The sequence below is a fragment of the Aquarana catesbeiana genome, linkage group LG13, assembly GCF_042186555.1.
Source record: "Aquarana catesbeiana isolate 2022-GZ linkage group LG13, ASM4218655v1, whole genome shotgun sequence".
NCBI lineage: Eukaryota > Metazoa > Chordata > Amphibia > Anura > Ranidae > Aquarana > Aquarana catesbeiana.
Window position 1 is genome coordinate 30,622,168 of NC_133336.1, and position 22,341 is coordinate 30,644,508.

At 46.8% G+C, this 22,341-nt stretch overlaps 1 protein-coding gene across 1 annotated transcript in view; it reads right to left on the reverse strand.

Annotated features, from left to right (window-relative positions):
- The window catches only part of ABCD4 (ATP binding cassette subfamily D member 4), a 38,679-nt gene that overhangs the window by 15,469 nt on the left and 869 nt on the right, over positions 1-22,341 (reverse strand). The window contains exons 2-11 of the mRNA XM_073610029.1: positions 20,483-20,601; positions 16,659-16,786; positions 15,550-15,689; positions 15,294-15,410; positions 7,273-7,398; positions 6,698-6,748; positions 6,461-6,555; positions 6,242-6,363; positions 4,981-5,072; positions 4,113-4,190 (exon numbers count right to left, since the gene is read on the reverse strand). Of these exons, the coding sequence (XP_073466130.1) occupies positions 4,113-4,190; positions 4,981-5,072; positions 6,242-6,363; positions 6,461-6,555; positions 6,698-6,748; positions 7,273-7,398; positions 15,294-15,410; positions 15,550-15,689; positions 16,659-16,786; positions 20,483-20,601 (1,068 nt within the window). The remainder of the gene's footprint in view (positions 1-4,112; positions 4,191-4,980; positions 5,073-6,241; positions 6,364-6,460; positions 6,556-6,697; positions 6,749-7,272; positions 7,399-15,293; positions 15,411-15,549; positions 15,690-16,658; positions 16,787-20,482; positions 20,602-22,341) is intronic.

Here is a 22,341-nt window from a genome sequence, read left to right on the forward strand (position 1 = left end):
ACAGGCCCAGGAAGAGCGGGCATCCATGCCTGGTACCCCGAGTCAGGGGGAAAGGCGAGGACAACTAAGTATTAGTGCGTATTCGGGCCATAGGGTTATGGTAAATCAATTGGAGCCATTTAATAAACCGAGAGCCGAATCCAAATTTACACAGGACGGCCCAGAGGTAGCGCCACTCCACTGAATCAAAAGCCTTTTCGGCATCCAGGGAGGCCAACCTAGAGAGATGTGTAATGTGTATATTAATGTCGGTTCCCCTACCCGGCATAAATCCGGATTGATCCGCATGTACCAAAGCAGTGATCAGTGTTCAATCGACCGGCCTAGGACCTTAGCCAACATTTTTGCATCCACATTAAGGAGGGATATTGGCCGCTACGAGGAGCACTGCTCCAGAGCCTTACCAGGTTTAAGAAGGACCACAACAACTGCTTCAGCCACGGAAAGGGGAAGAGATCCCCCCTTTAAGGCCTTTTGGAGTAGAAGCCTGAATGTAGGGAGCAGTTCCTCTGCATATGCCTTAAAGATCTCTAAAAGTAGATTTTAAGCATGGCAGCTCAATTTCCTCCAGGTATTCGTATAGTTCCTCGTCCGTGCCCACCATCCAGGAGCTATATAGCTCTTGATAAAACAATGCAAAACATGCATTAATGGAGGCAGGATCAGTCAGCAGCGACCCATCAGTCACAAATGCCCGAGAAAGACATGGGTGAAGAGCTCTCCCTAGCCAATATACTCACAGTTTTTTTCCCCATGTTCGAATATGCGTTGGGATTGATGTAACAGCTGGGTTTTAGTAGCAGATGTTCGGAGCAAAAGAACATCTCTCAATGCCGCCTAAAAATCAGAGTACACTCGGGAAGCCCGTAACAGGGAGTACTCCACCTCAAGGGCAGCCACTCTCTCTTCTGCCCTCAGAAGATCCTCCCGCAAGCCCCTATGGACGTAAGATTGCAGGCTGCCTCTAGAGAATGCTTTAAAAGTGTCACAAGAGGTGGACAGAGATATAGAATGGTCCTGATCCTTCCAGTAGAGTATCATGTCAGATCTGTACAGCTCAGAAACCATCGAATCAGACAACCAGAACCTGGATAAACGACACAGACTGTCCTGTGGGGCAGTAGACACATTCAGTTTCAAAGCAAGAGGGGCATGGCCCGAAATGCCACAAGGAAGGATGGAGATGTCCCGAATTCTAGAAAGGACAGATCCTCCAGCATAGACTAGGTCTATCCGGGAAAAGGTTTTATGCGCGGCAGAATGACAGGTGTAGGCACGTTGATAAGGATGGCGCCATCTCCACACATCTGCTGGAGGCTTCCGTCCAAGCGGACAGTCCTGAGGGAGTACATGTCCCGGTGGAGAGTCTGTCCATCCCAGGATCTGGGACCATGTTGAAATCTCCAAGAATCACCGCATTATCCGTAGAGTAGGCAACAATTTTGGTAATCAATTGATTAAGCAGTCTCATGAAGGTGGGGGGGGGGGGGGGGGGTAGGTACAGCCCCACCAGTTCCAATTTATCCACCATGGCATGTAGCAGGTGTCCGGGTCCAGTGCCAGTAGCCTAAATGCAAGAGACTTGCAAATTAAAATTCTGACCCCCCCGGGAATAATTGGTATATGAGGAGTGGTAGTGGTGTCCTACCAAGGGTTTCTTAAGACTCAAGAGTTTACTGCCCACTAAATGGGTCTCTTGTAAAATACAAATCTGGAGATGGTAGGCATTCAAAAATTGAAAAGCCAGGGACCTCTTCACAGAGAAGTTCAGACCACTGGCGTTCCAACACAACATGTTACAGTCAGGCATATGCCCTAGGCATCACAGAATTAGGCAAGGAGATCCAAAAAGGGCCTAGGAGCAGAACCCGGACAACCGCATTAAACAGTGCATGCAATACATGGTACCCTGTGATATGAAGGGGCACATTGCTTGTAAAGTTGAAATAAAAGAAAGAAATACAACAATAAAGTCCCAACCAACCCCCCCACACCCCGCCAACCCCAACCCTTACCCTGGGGAGGCTTAAAGCGGGGGTTCACCCACACCGTCAAAAAAAAAAAAAATATTAAAAGCCAGCAGCTACAAATACTGCAGCTGCTGATTTTTAATACATTGCCACTTACCTGTCCCGGGGTCCAGCGATATCGGCAGGGGACGCCGAGAACCTGCTCGGTTCTCGGCAGCTGCCGCCGCCATCCTACGTGAGGGAATCAGGAAGTGAAGCGTTGCGGCTTCACTTCCCGGTTCCCTACTGCGCATGCGCGAGTCGCGCTGCGCATCCCTAGTAGTCCCCGCTCTCTCCTGGGAGCTGTGTGTTCCCAGCAGACAGCGCGGTCGGGACGGGAAGAGGCATAGACTCCCATGGGAGTCTATGCCGGAAGTGGGTGCAAATACCTGTCTTAGACAGGTATCTGCACCCCCCTCCCCCCTGAAAGGTGCCAAATGTGACACCGGAGGGGGGGAGGGTTCTGAAAAGCGGAAGTTCCATTTTTGTGTGGAACTCCGCTTTAATAACCCAACCCGAAACAGAGGCAAAGACGCGAGCAGAACGGCATCCACAGTCCGGCAGTCAATTAGCAAGCATGTAGCACACAGTTCGGGACCGGATCAGAAATGTGGGTGCAGTCTCCCAGCGGTCACTGGGGGTACAAAATTGAGCAGCATAACTGCATAGGGCAGTAGGTGTAATGACACAGGCCATAAGAGAACGGGGGGAGAGTGGATAGTCCTGATATCCAGGCCGGAGTAACAAAGGATGCGTCAGGGGGTGACAAAAGAACATTTCCTTCCCCGTGTAGAACCATGGGACCTGTCGTGAACTGGCGACATGAAGTATAGTAGTGAAGGAGCCAGTCATCAGCCAGTGTAGTAGGATCGTAGGCCTAGGAGGCACTTGAAATCCACAACCTATTTAGAAGATCGGTCAGCAGCAATGATCAGCGTCGAGGCAGGGTGTCAATCCAGGCTGAGGCCTCCTTAGGGGTTGTAAAAAACAAACAGACTCACCGTCTTTCACCTGCAGTCTGGCCGGAAACATACTGTATTTAACACTCTTTGAGTGGAGTCTGGCTCTCACCGCGTCAAAGGGTTTTCGTTTCCTCTGTGTTTCCAGCGAATAATCCAGAAAGATCAGGAGTTTGGTATTTTCAAAGCGTAAATTCACCTTGGGATCTGGACTTTCTCATCACCAGGTCACGATCATGGAAATGGAGCAATGTAAAGATGAAAGTGTGGGGTGGTGCTCCCTGGGGCCCCCTAGTGGGGGGTATGTGGTGAGCTCGCTCCACAAAAAAACCCCAAAAAAACACAACACGGAAAAATACGAGCAGAATGAAGCAATTGTTGCAGCAGACGCTCAGCAAAGGTAGTGGGGTCAGCACCCTCAGGGAGGCCCAAAATGCGCAGATGATTTCTCCTGTTACGATTTTCAACATCTTCAGTCTGAGCCTCTAATGCCTTAATCTTAGTTTTTAGGGTGTGTATATCAGCCCCATGGTCACATAACATGTTTTCAGTCTGAGAGACCCTCTGTTCCACCTCAGTCATCTGGCCACGGAAGGAGTCAAAATCCTTACGGATGAATTCCACATTAGCCTGAATGTGGTCCACCTTATCGGTCAGGGTAGTGATCGCCTGCATGACCGCTTTAAAGTCCGCCACCGTGGCAGGCAGCCGTTTGGGCTCCTCAGGCTGGGTCTCCATGCGGGCAGAGGATTTAGGCGAGGCCGCGGCCTTACCAGCGGTGTTAGGTGTTGTGGCCATGCGATGGGATTTTGCCTGCGATCTTTGCCCACGCATACCCCGGAGGTGACACTGAGGCAGTGGGGACACAGACCTGTTGGTATAGATGGGTCTGCACCCAATAAAAGCCGATTTTGAAGCCGGTCCCCGGGAGCTCAGACACTACATGTCTGCTCCCAGCGCCATCCTGGTCCATTTGCCTTTAGTAAATCAACCCTATAGGATCCACTAAGGACATCCCCATACTTACAGACAGTGGAGAGTCAGGAACAAACACTTTAACATATACAGATAGAGTTTCAGGTATTAGTACCCCCAAAAATGCAGATATAGTGGAATGTTAGATACAGAAAATGACAATACATACCCATCATCTTCCTCCTCTGGACTTAAATCCTTGTCTTCTTGTACAATCTTCTTCATCACCTCCACCAGCTCCCCAATCCTGAGAAGATGCAAATTACCAACAACTTCACTAACTAGAGCACTTCCCAAATATCATACTCAACACCACAATTATCTGCAAGAGACCGTCCTACAAATCACACACCACCGCTATTGGTGGCCAGAGTGCCTCCCACATATAATATCATCTGCATTACTGGCCGGAACCCCTCTCAGATATACTCCCATGGCCAGAGTCACTCCCACAAATGACACTCACCACCGCCATCAATGTCCAGAGTCACTCCCACATATCCTATCACCACCATTACTGGTCAGAGCCCCTCCTAGATATCATACTCCCCTGGGCAGAACCCCTGCCACAAAAACCCCCAACACTGCCATCACTGGCCAGAACCCCTCCCGAATATAACACCCACCACTGCCATCACTGGCCAGAACCCCTCCCACATATCATGTCAACCACCATCACTGTTTAGAGTTCCTTGCACATATAACATTTATGACCACCATCTCTGGCTAGAGCCCCTCCCACATATACCACTGCCATCATTAAAAAGGGAGTCTCTCTCACATAAACTTACCTACCCAGAGCTCCCCACTCTCACATATTCTCACTATCACCAGTGTTCCTCCCACATATCACATTCACCACAACCATCACTGGGCAGTGCCCCTCCCACACCATCAAACGCACCACCCTCAATGACCAGAGCACTTAAAACCACTATTATCAATAAGAGCCCTCTCTATGTCCTCTCCGCAACAGACACCGCTCCACCCCAAGTCATACAATCCACTGACCACAGTCTCTCCTATTCTGCACTCACCGATGTGTGTATCCAGCCACGTCACACAGATTGCTGGATAAATCGATGATCTGACTGAAGCAGTTGACCAGATAGATGGAAACAAACGCATTCTGTGGAGAGACACCCAGCATAAGAACTGCCAGAGGAGGAAGAAGGGAAGAGGTGGGAGGACAAAAAAAAAAGAAAAAAAAGAAGAAGGAGGTAGAGGGGGCAGGAGTAAGAAGAAGGGAAGAGGTAGAGGAGAACAGGTGGAGAAACAAGGGAGGAGGTAAAAGGAGGATGGGAGGAAAAACAAGGCAGAAGGTAAAGAGGACAGGTGGAGAAACAAGGTAGAAGGTAGAGAGGACGAGTGGAAAAACAAGGGAGGAGGTAGAAAGGACAGGTGGAAAAACAAGGGAGGAGGTAGAAAGGACGGGTGGAAAAACATGGGAGGAGGTAGAAAGGACGGGTGGAAAAATAAGGGAGGAGGTAGAAAGGACGGGTGGAAAAATAAGGGAGTAGGTAGCGAGGACGGGTGGAGAAACAAGGGAGGATGTAGAAAGGACGGGTGGAGAAACAAGAAAGAAAATAGAGAGGACGGGTGGAGAAACAAGGGAGGAGGTACAGAGGAGGGGTGGGAAAACAAGGAAGGATGTAGAAAGGACGGGTGGAGAAAGAAACAAGGGAGGAGGTAGAAAGGACAGGTGGAAAAACAAGGGAGGAGGTAGAAAGGACGGGTGGAAAAATAAGGGAGGAGGTAGAAAGGACGGGTGGAAAAATAAGGGAGTAGGTAGCGAGGACGGGTGGAGAAACAAGGGAGGATGTAGAAAGGACGGGTGGAGAAACAAGAAAGAAAATAGAGAGGACGGGTGGAGAAACAAGGGAGGAGGTACAGAGGAGGGGTGGGAAAACAAGGAAGGATGTAGAAAGGACGGGTGGAGAAAGAAACAAGGAAGGAGGTAAAGAGGACGGGTGAAGAAAAAAAAAAAAAAAAAAGGAAGAAGGGGAAGAAGTAGACCGCATGGGAGAAGAAGAAAAAAAAAAAAAAAAGGGAGGAGAGAAAGAGGGGGAAGAAGAGGGAAAAGGAAAAAAGGCAAGTTAAAAGGGGAAAGAAGATGGGGAGAAAGGTTAAGGAGAGGGATTGTAGATGGGATAAAAAAAAAAAAAAGTAATGTTGGGGAGATGGTGGTGGGGAGGTAAAGGGAAGTAGCAAGAGTAAAAGGGGGAGTAGCAGGAGTAAAGGGTGGTGGAGGTATGATAGGATAAATCAGCTGGGGGGGGGGGGGGGGAGGACTGTTACCTTACTGATAAGCTCGCTCAGTTCACCAGCACTCAGGTCATTGTACACTCCAGAGAAGATGGGAATAGCAATAGTCATATAACTCAGGATTCCACCCAGATAATCAAAGGTGTTTGTTCCAACTGTCGGCAAGAGAGGTCAAATAATTATTCACCTGGCTGACCCTAGCCAAGGTTCCACAATGACCCCCAAATCCTGGTGTCACATTTCCCTACTCACTGGACAGACATAGTTCCCGATACATCAGATCCTTCTGGGTGGCAATAAGGCTCTTTAGGCGGCGCTCTGTTCTGGCATATTCCACACAGCCGGCTCTGGAACAGAACACCATCACTTTAAGGTCATGTGACACATATTCCCAGCAAAAAATAAACAAGGAATCAAACTGGCTGATGGAAATGTATTGTGTAATTTGCTCCTCAGCCCCATATCATCAGACTGATCCCAAACTCTGACCTGGCAAAGGCTGCAGCTTCGGCATTAACGCGGATCTGTACATGCTTGAACCTGCAGAAGGAAAAGCCAGGGAGAGGTGACTTGAATATCACAGGGCTGACTGAACATTACTAGAGATCAAACTAACCATTTTACAGAAAATACATAAATGTCCGTTTGGTGGAAAGATGGAATTTGTCACACAATATGAGAGGCCAGCTCACAGAAACATGCACAGCTACTGCTACTCATTGGCTGCCAAGTCATGCCAACCACGATAAAGTTCCCTATAGTCCCGCTACCTCCATGTAGCCTCAAGACTGGGTCCCTCATCCATTCACCCTGATAGGCAGGAAGTTACCCACACTTACTTGACCCTTCAACCATTCACCCCGACCCAACAGGTAGGAACGCCATCAAACACCTACTGGTCCCTTCACCCGACAGGCAGGAGCATCATCTACACTCACCAGACCCCTCTACTTACAGGAAGCATGCCACCCACAAATCACTGGGCCCTTCACCTGGGGGGCAGGAAAGCCACTCTGGCTCACAGGACCCCTCAACTGACAGGCAGGAACGCAACCCACACTCACCGAAAATCACCTTCCAGCTTCTCCTGCTCAACCAGTCTGGAGATAACAGGACCCATCAGAAGTTTATTCACCAGAGATCCAACCACAAAATATCCGAAGATGGACACAGGACCCATCCAGCCTGTACTGTGAACATGAAGGAACATAGAATAAGAAATGAAACACACATGGTATCGGTCTATTGACTGGAAAACACACCAAAAAGGAGAGGCAGCACACAGCTACATGGGGCAAACCAGCCAGAGCAGCAGCTTAAATCTGAACTAAAGGGTCAATACTCACCTGTCCAACGTTCCCTCGCCGGCATCGTCTTCTGAGCGCCAATCTTCAGGCCTCTGCATTGGCTGGCACAGGATGACGTCACTTCTGCGCATAATCTATTTATGCCGGCATTCAGAGACTTGGCCAGACGCCGATTTGGCATTCGCACACTCTCCTTTTGCCGCATGTACATGGTAACATTGATGTCCACTTATAGGTATAGAGGTATATTTGGCATATATTCTAATTGAAGGCTCTCACACAACTCATGGTGGGTATTAGAGCTGCACGATTCTGGCCAAAATGAGAATCACAGGGGTTTATTTACTATGGGTAAATCCACTTTGCACTACAAGTGCACTTGGAAGTACAGTTGCTGTAGATCGCTGCAGATCTGAGGGGAAGCTCTGAAACGAAGGGAAGCTCTGCTGATTTTATCATCCAATCACGTACAAGCAAAAATGCTGTCTTTTCCCCTTGCATGTCCGCCTCAGATCTACAGCGACTGCACTTCCAAGTGCACTTGTAGTGCAAAGTGGAGTTGCCTTTAGTAAATAACCCCCACAATTTTTTTGCTTGGAATAAAGATCACGATTCTCTCTCGATTCTCGCGGTGTAACATCCATCTTTCACATTATACAAAAACATTGGGCTAACTTTACTGTTTAGTTTTGTTTTTTTTTTTTAAATTCATTAAAGTGTATTTTTTCGAACAGAACCATTTATACAGTGCCATGTATAATATTATATGTGTGGCTGGACTGGGATGCTGCCTGTCTGGTATGTTACATAACTGCATATCCAATATACCCCATACTTCATGGCTGAGTTAAAGGTAATCTCATGGAACGTTCGGGGGCTTAATACTGCTGTTAAGCGTTCCCTGGTGTTTCGCTTCCTCCGCTCCCACAACCCGCAGATCTGTATTCTCCAGGAGACACATCTGCTGCAAAACAAAACGGTATGCCTTAGGAAAGCCTGGGTGGGCCTTAATTATCATTCCACCTTTTCTACCTATGCCCGGGGGGTTAGCATCCTGGTCCACAAAACATTACCATTTACGCTGCTTGAGGTAAAAACAGATAAAGAAGGGAGATTTGTTGTTATACATGCTACTATATTTGATAAAAATGTGGTACTAGTTGGGCTTTATGTTCCTCCGCCAGCTTCTGGCAGGGTCCTTCACGAAATCATGCAAATAGCGGTGCAATTTGATACCACATTGGTATACCTTATGGGGGACTTTAACATGGTTCCGCTGGTTGAACTTGACCGGCTACAATCCTCGGCTCGGGACACTCCGGAGCTCAGGCAGTGGGCGGAAACTTTTGCCCTCACTGATGTTTGGAGGCACCTGTACCCGACACTGAAAGTCTTCACCTGCCATTCAGCCTCACACAAAACACTGTCCAGAATTGATCTTGTCTATGCTTCGGGCCCTGCACTACAATATGTACACGACCTATCTGTGCTTCCCAGGGGAATTTCAGATCACGCACCATTGTGTTTGACACTGACGCTGTCTGTTCCACCAGGAACTCGTTTGTGGCGCTTGTCCAGATTCTGGGCTAATGATGAGAGACTGTTGGAACCCCTGACGGCCTCTATCTGTAACTTCTGGACAGACAATGCTGATTCAGTTGCCCCTATTGTTGTATGGGATTCATTTAAAGCTTGGATACGAGGGGAGTATGGTCATAGTATCACCCGGCTCAAGCGTGACTCTACTCGATCCATAGATGAGCTGGAGGTACTGGCAGGCAGGTTGGAGGCTGAATATATTTCTGCTCCTGGAGAGGGTCGGTACAGGGCGTGGAGAAAAGCTCTGCGTGACTTATCCACCACTAGGATGGCCCAGACGGACAAGGCTTTGTTATACTCCGCTCAACGAGTGTTTGAGCATGGTGGTAAAAATGGGAAGCTTCTCGCGTGGCTGGCTAGGGGAAACATACCTTCAACCCCCATAGGCTCCATTAGAGACAATACTGACCAGATCCTTACTGCCCCTGCTAATATTAATGACCGTTTTCGAGAATATTTTCAGGAGGTTTACTCCTCTAGAGATGTTGCATCGGAATCATCCATGTCCTCTTTTTTTGACTCCCTGTCTATTCCTGTTCTGTCTGAGGAGGCAAGGGAGGGGCTGGAGGCTGACATCACACTTGAGGAGATACAGGTTGCCATGGGACATCTCAAGGGAGGAAAGGCCCCGGGTGCAGATGGGTTACCATCTGAATTTTACTCTAATTTTTCTGAACTACTGGCCCCTAAGTTGACTTCACTGCTTTCTAAATTTGCAACTCTGCCAGCCCTACCTGACTCAATGAATGAGGCGATTATTGTACTGGTTCCTAAACCAGGAAAGGACCCTCTTGACTGCGCATCGTACAGGCCCATCTCATTGCTTAATGTCGATGCCAAGATCTTTGCTAAGGTCTTGGCCACCCGACTATCTCACGTCATAGAAGACTTAGTGGGTATAGACCAAACGGGATTTATGCCAGGCAAGGGCACAGACATAAATATTAGGCGCTTATTCCTTAACTTAGCAACATCGCATGATAACATGGGGTCCAGGGTTATTGCCTCTCTAGATGCTGAGAAGGCTTTCGACTCCGTTGAGTGGAAATTTTTATGGGAGACCTTGCGTAGATTTGGATTCGGCCCCAAATTTATTCACGGAGTACGATTGCTGTATCGATCCCCCCGGGCGCGGGTTCGCACCAATAATTGGGTCTCAGACTCCTTCGATCTGTTTCGTGGTACGAGGCAGGGATGTCCGCTCTCCCCCAGCCTGTTCGCCCTGGCGCTGGAGCCTCTGGCAATCGCCATTAGGAGTGCACCGGACGTTCTGGGCCTGCGGGTGGGTATGATGGAGGAGCGCCTCTTCCTCTATGCCGACGACGCATTATTGTACCTAAATGATGCTGGGCCCTCTCTTCAAGCTGCCCTACGTATCTTTGACAATTTTGGTGGACTCTCGGGAGTTAAAATAAATTGGACCAAATCAGTCCTATTTTTTATAGATGATGAGGTTGACTCTGGACCCCTCTCCTCCCCACTACAAAGGGTTGGGGAATTTAAATATCTTGGAGTTGTGATCACTAGGAATCTCTCTGATTTTATTGTAAAAAACCTGGCCCCTGTCCTGAACACCCTACGTTCGAAATGTGCTGCCTGGGAGAGTCTTCCTCTGAATCTTCTGGGTCGCATTAGTCTTCTTAAAATGATGATACTGCCGAAATTTAATTATCTGTTTAGGAATTGCCCGGTCTGGGTCCCCGCCTCATTTTTTCGGGAGATTGACCGTATAGTGGGCTCCTTTATCTGGTCGGGGAGAAACCCTAGGTTGGCACGTACTACGTTATGTTTGCCTGCAGATTTGGGTGGACTTGCCCTCCCAAATTTCCAGATTTATTTTTGGGCGGCTATGTTGGTGACGGTGCACTGGTGGTTCCAGGGTTCTAGATCCAATGTGGCAACCTGTCTCGAGGCGAATATTCTGGGTTCCCTGACGGACCTTCGGAATTTTCCCTATAGAGGACCCAAGGCATATTGTGGGGTCCCTGGACCTACTAGAGCAACTTGGAGAGTATGGGAGGCGGCTAGGCGCAGATACTTGAGACCTGGCCAATTGTCTCCAGCTCATCCCCTATGGGGGAACCCACGACTTAAACACTTCCGTATGGTTCCGGACCCGCAAGTGTGGGCCAGATATGGTGTAACCATGTTGGAACACGTAATGTCTGGGGGACAACTGCTCTCCTTACATGAGCTTACGGCTAAATTCGGACTGCCCCGTTGGATGGGTTTCCGGTACCTACAGCTGAGACATGCAGCCAGGGCTCAATTCCCGCAAACTCCCCTATTACAGACGGACCCCATCGAAGATCTCCTATCCCCTGGAGACTTGACCAAACCCCTATCCTCTCTATATAATGCGTTGCTGGGAAGAGATTCCCCTAAGATTAATGAATTATGGGAAAGATGGCGGGCTGATATCCCGTCGCTGGATAGAGAGGGATGGGAGGACTGTCTAGAGTATGGCCCGAAATTGGTGATAGCATCCAAGGAGAAACTGATTCAAGTTAAATTTATACACAGGGTCTACTATACCCCACAGAGACTCCATCGCATATTTCCTGAGAGAGACCCCATGTGTCCTAAATGCAAAGTCCATATAGGCACATTTATACATATGTTCTGGGAGTGCCCAATTGTTGCACTATTTTGGACTAAGATAGTAGGTGAAATTAACTCCAGATTGCAGACCTCTATCCCGCTCTTACCGGCCATGGCGTTGCTGGGGATACATGACGATGAGCAGAGGCCATATCATCTTAAATTACTGATTTCCTTTCTTCTTTTCTATGCCAAAAAAGAAATACTTATGAAATGGATAGATTCTTCCCCTCCATCCTTTTCAGCCTGGGAGGCACAGATTGAGGCAGTAATTCCCATGTATAAAATGACATATATAAACCGTGGCTGTCCGTGGAAATTTGAAAAAGTTTGGGCTCCGTGGATGGCCTCGTAAAGAAAAATTCAATTCCTTATGATCATTTGACCCAATTGGGGAGGGGGTTTTTTGGAGGGTGGAGGGTGGACGGTACTTGTTGAGAATGGTACTATTAACCTATGTATTGCCTGCAGGTTTTGCATACTATTTTCCCTATCCTCAATTATATAATCCACATATGTAGTGTTTTGTACTCTGTTAAATGGTATTCTGTAACTCTGCTTATTTATTACAACAATAAAGCACCACTGTTTTTGTTAAAAAAAAAAGTGTATTTTTTCCAAAAATATTGCGTTTGAAAGACCACTGTGCAAATACAGTGCAACATAAAATATTGCAACAACAAAATATTGCCATTTTATTCTCTAGGGTCTCTGCTAAACAAAAAATATACATAATGTTTGGGGGTTCCAAGTAATTTTCTAGCAAAAAAAAAAATACTGATTTTCACTTGTAAGCAACAAGTGTCAGAAAAAAGGTTTAGTCTTTAAACCGCCCTCATCTACATACAGAAGTTCATTCCTTTGATCTGAAAGAACAAAATATTACAAAGTTTCTCTTTATCTCTGCCTAAGCAATGTTGTGATAAACTTGGCAGGCTGCCTGTTTTTTTGGGGTTTTTTTTTCTTTGACAGCTGTTGGCTTGAGCAGAGAACTCTCTGCAATGAATTGAGGAAATGCTGTGTTAAGATCGCAAGGGGGGGGGGGGGGGGTAGAATCGCGATCTTGATTCTTTAACAATTAATCCTGCAGCTCTAGTGGGTATACATGATCACATCTCTATACCCATCATTCAACTATATCTTTTGGTTTGGCAGTTTTCTCTTTCCCCTCTCTTCGCACACACACCATCTTTTTTTTTCTTATCACTTTCTTGAGATGGCATTGTTCTATACACTCATTTCTTCATATCCTGCACATTTTGGTTGCACCTTTGATCATCCCTCTTCTGTCTCTATGCTCATGTCACCACCGCATCTTGTCATTTTTTGACCTATACATCTTTTTATTTAGTGTAACGCTATTGCAGTAAACCGCCATATATTATTGAGACATGTATACTCCTTTGTTACAGTGGCTATTTGTGTTGATGGACATGGAAGGACACAAAAGGGATACATTTATCCTATACACATTATATCCAGTTTCCATCTGGGTGGGTCTCTTATGGTCCCACCCCTTCAGCTCCCGGGCAAGACGTACCTTGCCGTCACCTGATGGGAAACCAGCTTTGGTATCCTGGCTCAGCCGATTTGTTAAGTATGGTGTCCCCCCAACAGGGTCCCCTATTATTTGTTAGATAATTATTAATGCAATTGATATTCTTAAATTTGATATTCTATTTTATAGATATATTGTATATGCATCCACTCCTGAAGAAGTAGCTCACAAAACGCGTGGAGTTTTTAGGATGCCTATGCACTACTATGTATCAATACCTGTAATTTTCAAGCATGTATTTCAAAATGTAGTTAATACTAATCAGTTTGGCATTTTTGTCCGAGCATTTCTTGTACGATGACTATTTATCGATCTTTAATAACATTCAGAAATTAAATTTTACTCCATTCAATGGCCACGAGCGTTCACTTCACTTAAAGTTCCAGGGCTAATCATGTTTTGTTGTATATGTTTTTAGGGATGGAGGTGTGGCACCAGACTACTTATTTATTTTGTTGCATTGGCCAGCGTTGTAAGCTGAGCTACACATGTGCAACTTAGTTTATAGTTGATGGAGAACGCAGCAAGCAGGCAGTGGCATTTAATAATAAATTAAGATATTGCATGTCTCCTTTGCCATTAAAGGCTGCCTGCTTGCAGTTTCTTACAAAGGAACTTTAGTTGCGCTTTAAAGCTGAACTCCAGGTATTCATATTTTTGCACAGTTACGTTGGTCCAGCTGGAACAAATGTAATAATGCAGGTTCGATGCCTGTGGACACAGCTACTATAGTGACCACAGCTAGCTTTCAGGACTGTGCTGAAAGGCTGCCCTTCTTAATATATACACAGGTAGCCCATTCGACATGCAAAATGATCTCTGATTGGATAAGGTGGAGCTTGTGATGTCACCGCCCCAGCTCTCCACCTCATCCAATTTAGAGAAAACTTTGCATTCATTGAGAAACTCTCAAAGATTATGATGTCACTGTCCCACCACTCCACCTCACGCAGTCAGAGAACACTTTGCATTCATTGAGAAAACGCAAACTGTTCTCCGATTGGAGCCTGTGCTGAGCAAATGACCTCCTGTGTTTACTAAGCTGCAGGGCATAGGGACCTGGAAGTTAGCAGTGATCACGGCAGTAGCGGTGTCTACTACAGAGATTTCCAGCTTCTACGGGGATCGCCAGGTATGGTACATATATACACTATATTACCAAAACTATTGGGATGCCTGCCTTTACACGCACATGAACCTTAATGACATCCCAGTCTTCCCGCAGGGTTCAATATTGAGTTGGCCCACCCTTTGCAGCTAGAACAGCTTCAAATCTTCTAGGAAGGCCGTCCACAAAGTTTAGGAGTGTGTCTATGGGAATGTTTGACCATTCTTCCAGAAGAGAATTTGTGAGATCAGGCACTAATTTTGGATGAGAAGGCCTGGCTCATAGTCGCCGCTCTAATTCATCCCAAAGGTGTTCTATCGGGTTAAGTCAGGACTCTGTGCAAGCCAGTCAAATTCCTCCACCCCAAACTCGCTCATCCATGTCTTTATGGACCTTGCTTTGTGCAGTGGTCCAAATCATTTGGTGGAGGGGGTGGGGGATTACGGTGTGGGGTTGTTTTTCAGGGGTTGAGCTTGACCAGTGTGAAAGGGGCCTAAGAGGGAAGGTCAAGAGGTACAAAAAAAAGGTAATAACGGTGACGAACACTTCTTAATGTAGAATACACAATTAATTGGAGACTATGGCTGTGGGATGGCGTCACCTTCATTACAGCCCTGTGTGTGTGGGAAAGGGGTGGGGGAAATCTTACCATTGTGGGAGGGGTAGTGACACAAATTACTGTGGGAAGACCCCACTATTGAAAGAGGGACAGAGAGACACAAAACTATTGTGGGGAAACTGTACCATTGCGGAAGGCAGAAGAGACAAATTACTGCAGCTTGTATTACTGGGCTCTTAAACTATGGGGCGATTCAGATATATTTTTGGGTGAAATTAGCAAATATCACACACACACACACACACACACACACACACACGTTACAGCACACCAAGTAGAGTTGATACACTGACCTGAGGGCACACTGATAGGAGTAGTAGACAAGTGTGAAAGGTGTGGTAAGAATTTTACTGGCGAAACCGGTGAGTTCCCGGCAGAGACGTTCCACATCCTGCGTCATCCTCTGATCTCTGACAAAAAAAAAAAAAAAATATGTATCTGAGTTCAATGTCTACAGCACACCACAAACAGCGCCCTTCTTTTACACATTGTACCCTACACACAGTGCCCCCCCCCCCCCCCCCCCTTCACACACACAGTGCCACATACGGGTTATCAACATGGCTGTGCTCCACACTTATTGTGTAGTAGACTTGTTTGGTGAAGTAAATTTGGTGCAGATACTGCGTCATCACCTTCCGACAGTTTACATAGACCAGTTTGCTGATGTACTGCTCGGCGCTGCGCAGCTGAAAGACAAAGTATACAGCACACACAGGTTAGAGCAATACACTGACCTGTTGGCACATGGATAGGAGTAATAGACAATAAGAATGTTCTCGGGCATAAATCGGATCGAACCCGTCATGTCCAATCAACTGAATTTGCCACAGGTGGACTCCAATCAAGTTGTAGAAACATCTTAAGGAAACAGGAGGCACCTGAGCTCAATTTTGAGTGTAATGGCGAAGGCTGTGAATACTTATATACATAGGATTTTTTTCGTTTTTTAAATTTTTAATAAATTTGCAGATTTCAAACAAACTTCTTTCACGTTGTCATTATGGGGTATTGTTTGTAGAATGAGGACAATAATGAATTTAATCCATTATGGAATAAGACTGTAACATAAAAAAAAAAAATGTGGAAAAAGTGAAAAGCTGTGAATACTTTCTGGATGCACTGTGTATAATCTATATGGTGCCATACTGGTATCACCAGTAAAATTCTAACCACACCATTCACACTTGTTTAATAGTGATGGGCTCAGGTGTGTTTGCATCAAACCCACCAGGAAGCTGTCACTGCATATCGCCAATCATAGACAGCAAGGCATTCTACTGACTGGCAGCTGCCCATAGACACACTGCCTATGACTGGCCTTGTGCAGTGCCGGCTTCCTGGCAAGTTCACTCCATGTGGTAGTGCGGGAAAACCTGGCTGATTCTTCACACCATCACAAAGATCCTGAATTTGGCTCCCCCACCAGCAGATAGTTTCACCACCCAACAAACAATAATAGAAAGCAACAGACATCAGTCATCACAAGCCACCCCTGTATTCCCAGCATGCTGAAGTCTGATTGGTGGGTGCACAGGATATGGGAGACCTTGACAGACTGATGAATGATATTCGGGGTAACACTGAAATCTGACTGGTCAGATAAGGTTAGCGGAACAGAAGACATTCCCGGTGGATAAATGGAATAGAAAACTCACCAAGGAAATGACGAGGATCAGCGCAACAGCCACTACGGCCAAACGCCTGAAGCTGGCCAGGTCTCGATCAGACAGGATACCATAGAACTGACTGGGCAGAATGCCAACCTGGTAGATGACCAGCTGCCCTGTGCAGAACCAGAAAAAGAGTATGATTAAGTGATGTGAAGGCTCTGACAGTGACATATTTAATAAATAAGGCAGAGAAAGAACTATTCCCGATGACGTGCGCACGAGCGTGAAATATATTGAAAGTGAGGCTCGACGCGCAATACACGAGTCCTCTGCTTCCGCACACAGCTGAGCCACACGCCGAGCATTACGAACACTTGCATGGTGCCGGACCGGCTTCTGCTCACTTCTACAGCTGCATCTTATATCCTCTGTACCTTACACTGAATGAACTGGATTTGTAAGTGCTGCCTTTTAAGCTATTAAAAACTTTATTACACTATCCATGCCTTTCTGTGGCTTTTCATGGTGGGGCCACTTTTTGCAGATGATTTGGATGTAAGCTGTTTTTACTAAGGAGTGACCCATATGTACAGTGGAACCTCGGATCACGAGCATAATCCGTTCCAGGAGAATGCTCGTACTCCAAAGTACTCGCATATCAAAGCGAGGTTTCCCACTGAAGTCAATGGAAATGAAAATAATGCGTTCCGCATTGACTTCAATGGGATGCAATACCGCAATGCGGCCAGAGGCGGGTGGGCGCCGGAGGGCCTCGGAAATGCCCGAAAAGGCCCGAGCACACGTCGGCAAACCTCGGAAAGACTCCGTTCACGAGCCTTTCCGAGGTCAGCAGAACAGTCCTCGGGCCTTTCCGTGCATTTCCGAACGGCGACGATCGGCTCCGGCACCCCCCACCTCAGGCCAAAAGCGGTACTACACACCGCTTTAGCCTGAACCCTGCTCATTTTGCGAGACAACACTTGCAAACAGAGTTAGGATTTTTAGAAATACAGTACTCGTATTGTGAAACGCTCGTTAACCGCAATCCGAGGTTCCACTGTATATACCATTTTCGCTTGGATTGAGATCTGGTTGATCCACAATTAGCGGGCCCAAGCTATAAAACCCATGAAGGGATACATCGGATGAAAGGAATTTTTTCTGTTTACTACATGCCTGGTGGTCACTTGGTGAAAAACTTTATTTGAAGCATTTTTGCATTTTAGTACTACACGGTGATTGGAGTAAATATAGAAGATCCATTTATTCACGTTTCACAGCAATGTTGGACATTAATATGGACTTTTAATTCACGTTAATTAATTGTGTATTCACATATTGATTATCCAGTTTTTTGAACTGCACTACTGTTGCGCCCTTTATTGTTTCACAAAGAACTATTCCTGCTTCACTACAATATTCTAGAATGAGTGGAGGTATCCTTGTCACTGCCTCTCAGCGTCTGTTATGCCCCGCACACACGATCGGAAATGCCGCCAGCAAAAGACCGATGTGAGCTTTTGTTCAGAAAATGCGACCGTGTGTATGCTCCATCGGACTTTTGCTGGCGGAATTCCAGCCAGCAAAAGATTGAGAGCAGGTTCTCTATTTTTCGGTTGGAAAAAGTTCCTATCCGACAAAATGCGATCGTCTGTATGCAATTCCGACGCGCAAAAAAACACGAATGCTCGGAAACAATTCGACACATGCTCGGAAGCATTGAACTTCATTTTCTCGGCTCCTCGTAGTGTTGCACGTCACCGCGTTCTTGACGGTCGAAAGTTTATAGAACTTTTGTGTGACCGTGTGTATGCAAGGCAAGTTTGAGCAGAATTCCGCTCGTGTGTACGGGGCATTACTCTTATAGAGCCATAAAACACTATAGGGGGGATTTATCAAAACTGGAGCAGACAGAATCTGGAGCAGCTTTGCAAGGTAACCAATCAGCTTCTAACTTTTAGATCAGTTAAAGTGGAAGTAAACCCTCCTATAGTTTCCAGCGAAGGAAGCTGCCATCTTTACCTGCCATGATGCTTCACATGTGATCAGTTATGACATCAGCCATTGGATGGTTTGACATTTTGATTGAGAGCACAGGCAATGTTACAGTTACATTCCCGGCACGTGCCGGGAATGTAAGGCCCCTTTCACACTGGGGCGGGGTCTGCGTTAAAGCGCCGCTATCGTTAGCGGCGCTTTACCATTGGTATTCCCCCGCTAGCGGCCGAGAAAGGGTTAAAAAACACCGCAAAGCGCCTCTGCAGAGGTGCTTTGCCGGCGGTATAGCTGCACTGTCCCATTGATTTCAATGGGCAGGAGCGGTGTATACACCACTCCTTCACCGCTCAGAAGATGCTGCTAGCAGGACTTTTTTTCCCGTCCTGCTAGCGCACCGCTCCAGTGTGAAAGCCCTCGGGGCTTTCACAGTGGAGAGACAGCAACGGCTCGGTCGGTCAGTGTGAAAGGGGCCTTACTGTTTTTTTAGCTGGTAGGTCGATAGGTCTACTTCTGCTTTAAGACCCTTTCACACTGGAGGCATTTTTCAGGCACTTTAGCGCTAAAAATAGCACCTGTAAAGCTCCTGAGAAATGCCTCATCTGCAGGCCCAGTGTGAGAGCCCTAGTGCTTTCACACTGGGGTGCTGCGCTGGCAGGACATAAAAAAGTCCTGCAAGCAGCATCTTTGGGGTGGTGTATACACTGCTCCTTCACATTAAAATGAATGGGCACCGCTGCCAAAGCACCTGCAAATCGCTTCGGCAGCGCCGCTACGTGGGTGCTATTAACCCTTTCTTTGGCCGCTAGCAGGGGTTAAAAGGTCCCCGCTAGCGGCCGAAAAGCGCTGCTAAAATGACGGTAAAACGACGCTTTACTGCTAACGCGGCCACGGCTACAATGTGAAAGGGCTCTTAGGTTTGAAAATGAAAGGTAAACCAATTGGTTGCCATGCCCAACTGTTTTTGTCTGTTCTAGTTTGAATAAATTCCCTATATATTAGTTTTAGTCCCTGCCAGGTCTGTCTGGTTAGCAGGACTCCCCTTTGCAAGATTAGGGACCTGGTGGCAGATAAATCCACCTGTTGGGGGCATTAGAGAGCCAGAGGTGACTAAACAAAAACCCCAAACTAGGTGAACTCACCCAAGACCTGTGTGTGCCCTCACCTTGTGTGGACACTGTGCCCATTGTTTGGCAGGGGCACTCATCCAGCTACTGGGGGGGGGGGGTTGGGGGCGCACGGATCACATAGCACTGGGTGGCCATCTTCCTCTCATTGTCGAAACAATTTATGAGTCAGTCTGCATTAAAGAACAGCAATGTCAGGCCTAAAAGAAGGGAGCTATAGAGGCAGGGGAAAGCGGCAGCATGGTGCAAGGCTTTGCAGGGGAGGAGGCAAGATGACACAAGTTAGGTGGACTATGGACACTCCTCCTATTAGTTGTATGATGTGAAGGGAATGTCGCTGGTTCAACCCTGTAAAATACCATAATAAGCACATGATCGTCCAGTGACTTCCCAATGAAGGAAAAGGTCTGGTGTTGGGAACAGCCAATAAGATTCTGCTTTTCCTGTGGCACAGGCTGGAAAATTAACCTGAAAATCTGCTGACTCGTTACTACGGATAACAAGAATACTCCTCACTTTGTACAATCTCAGAGGCTTTCTGCATACACAGAGATCTCAACAACATTGTGTCTAATATTAGCTAGCTTTTCCTCTTTCAGAACACCCTCTAAAGGTGAGGCCCATCACACATGATGGCCCTCTGTACATGCAGAATTTCATTGCTAGTGCTACATATGGGGTTAGCACCATCCTATCCCACAAATGAGAAGTACACGGGAGGGGGGGGGAGGGAAATCGCCCACTGACCTGTCAAGGCCACTATCAGCAGTGTCATCATCATCAGCGTATTCCGGGCTGTCCATTGTGGGAAGAGAACAGACTGCAGAGCCAAGAACCGCCGCACAAAGATCCAGTCCAGACGAGGCCTGTAAAAGAACTGACACTGAACGAGGCTGAGACAGCAATATGTACTACAACACCGTCTATAAGTCTTATATATGATCTGTCCATACGGTACTTATACCCCATATACAGTACATACTTCTTATACACATAATACATGACCATACAGTATATAGACGCCCCACAACCCCCATACAATATATATATATATATATATATATATATATATATATATATATATATATATATATATATATATATATATATATATATATATATATAACCTAGCGAAACATATCGGCCGAAAATGGCCTTTTCAGCAATTTGCCGAAAGAGAATTCTTGCCGATAATGGGGCCGAAAATGGGGGTGGGGCCTGCCCGCCCCCTGGTGCCACTCTGGGTGGGCCCCCCGCCCCCTAGTGCCGCCCACTGCAGTGGGTGGGCCCCCGCCTTCTGGTGCCGCCCACTGCGGGGCCATCTTCCTGGCTCGCCCCAGTCCTCCCTCGTCCTCTCCTCCCTTCCTCCCCACAGAGCAGCGATCTCCGTGTGTCCTGGAGCTGTGAACTGAATTGCCCGGGCAGCTACAGTAACGATGTCCCGCCTCCTGTGACAGACGGCACACTGATCCAATGGCGGGACATTGATCACAGGAGGCGGGACATTGTTACTGCAGCTGCCTGGGCAATTCAATTCACAGCTCCAGGACACACGGAGATCGCCACTCTGATCCGGGCATGGGTGAGGCTGCATCCAGACACTGGCAGGCTGCATGAGGGGAACAGCGTGTGCCCAGGGCAAGCATTACTGCAGAGTTTTGTCCGCAGCTAATCCACTAGTTTTATGTGCCCACACAGTGCTACTGCGTCCGGAAGAGTCATTTCACCTCTGAACACGGCAAACTATCCACCTCTAGCCGCTTGTGTGACTGTAGCCATGCTATATAAAACCAGGTCACAGGCCAAAGGCTGTACTCCCTTTATTGGCCATAAAAAAATAAAAATAAATAAATAATCTTAATTTTGACCCAGCTAGGTTTTTATCGCCATTTGATAGAATGGGGAAGGGTTAAGTAGTTATTGCTAGTAGAGGTAAAGATAGCTTGCTTGGGGCCAGTTCACACCAGATGCAGTTCTGAGCGCTTTTTTTTTTTTTTTTTGCACAAAATACATGCACAGTGTTTTCCATGTATTCCAATGGCTCTAGTTCACACCATGCAGTCAGATTCCGCACCGGAAACTGACTGCATGGTGTGAACTAGAGCCATTGGAATACATGGAAAACACTGTGCATGCATTTTTTTTTTTTTTATCGGGCAGGCTGCATCTGAGGGGAACTGGTGAGGCTGCATTGATCTCCTGTACCATGTCTGCAGTCTCTGACCATCTCCTGTACCATGTCCCCAGTCTCTCTCCTGTATAAAAATATTTTTTAAAAACAGTCATTTTCGGTATAAGTCATTTTCGATATCGGTTTTTGGCCTAGTTTATCTTTCATTTTCGGTACCAAAAAACCAAGTCGGTGCACCCCTAATATTACCCATATATAACATATACTCTATACAAAATGTAAATCCTTCACACGTTTTGTACACTCCATACATCCCCCATAGAGTATATACACCCCCCCATACAGTATATACAGTCCATACACCCCCCATACATTATATACAGTCCATACATTCCCCATACAGTATATACCCCCCCCATACAGTATATACACTATATACCCCCCATGCAGTATGTACACTCCATACAGTATATAC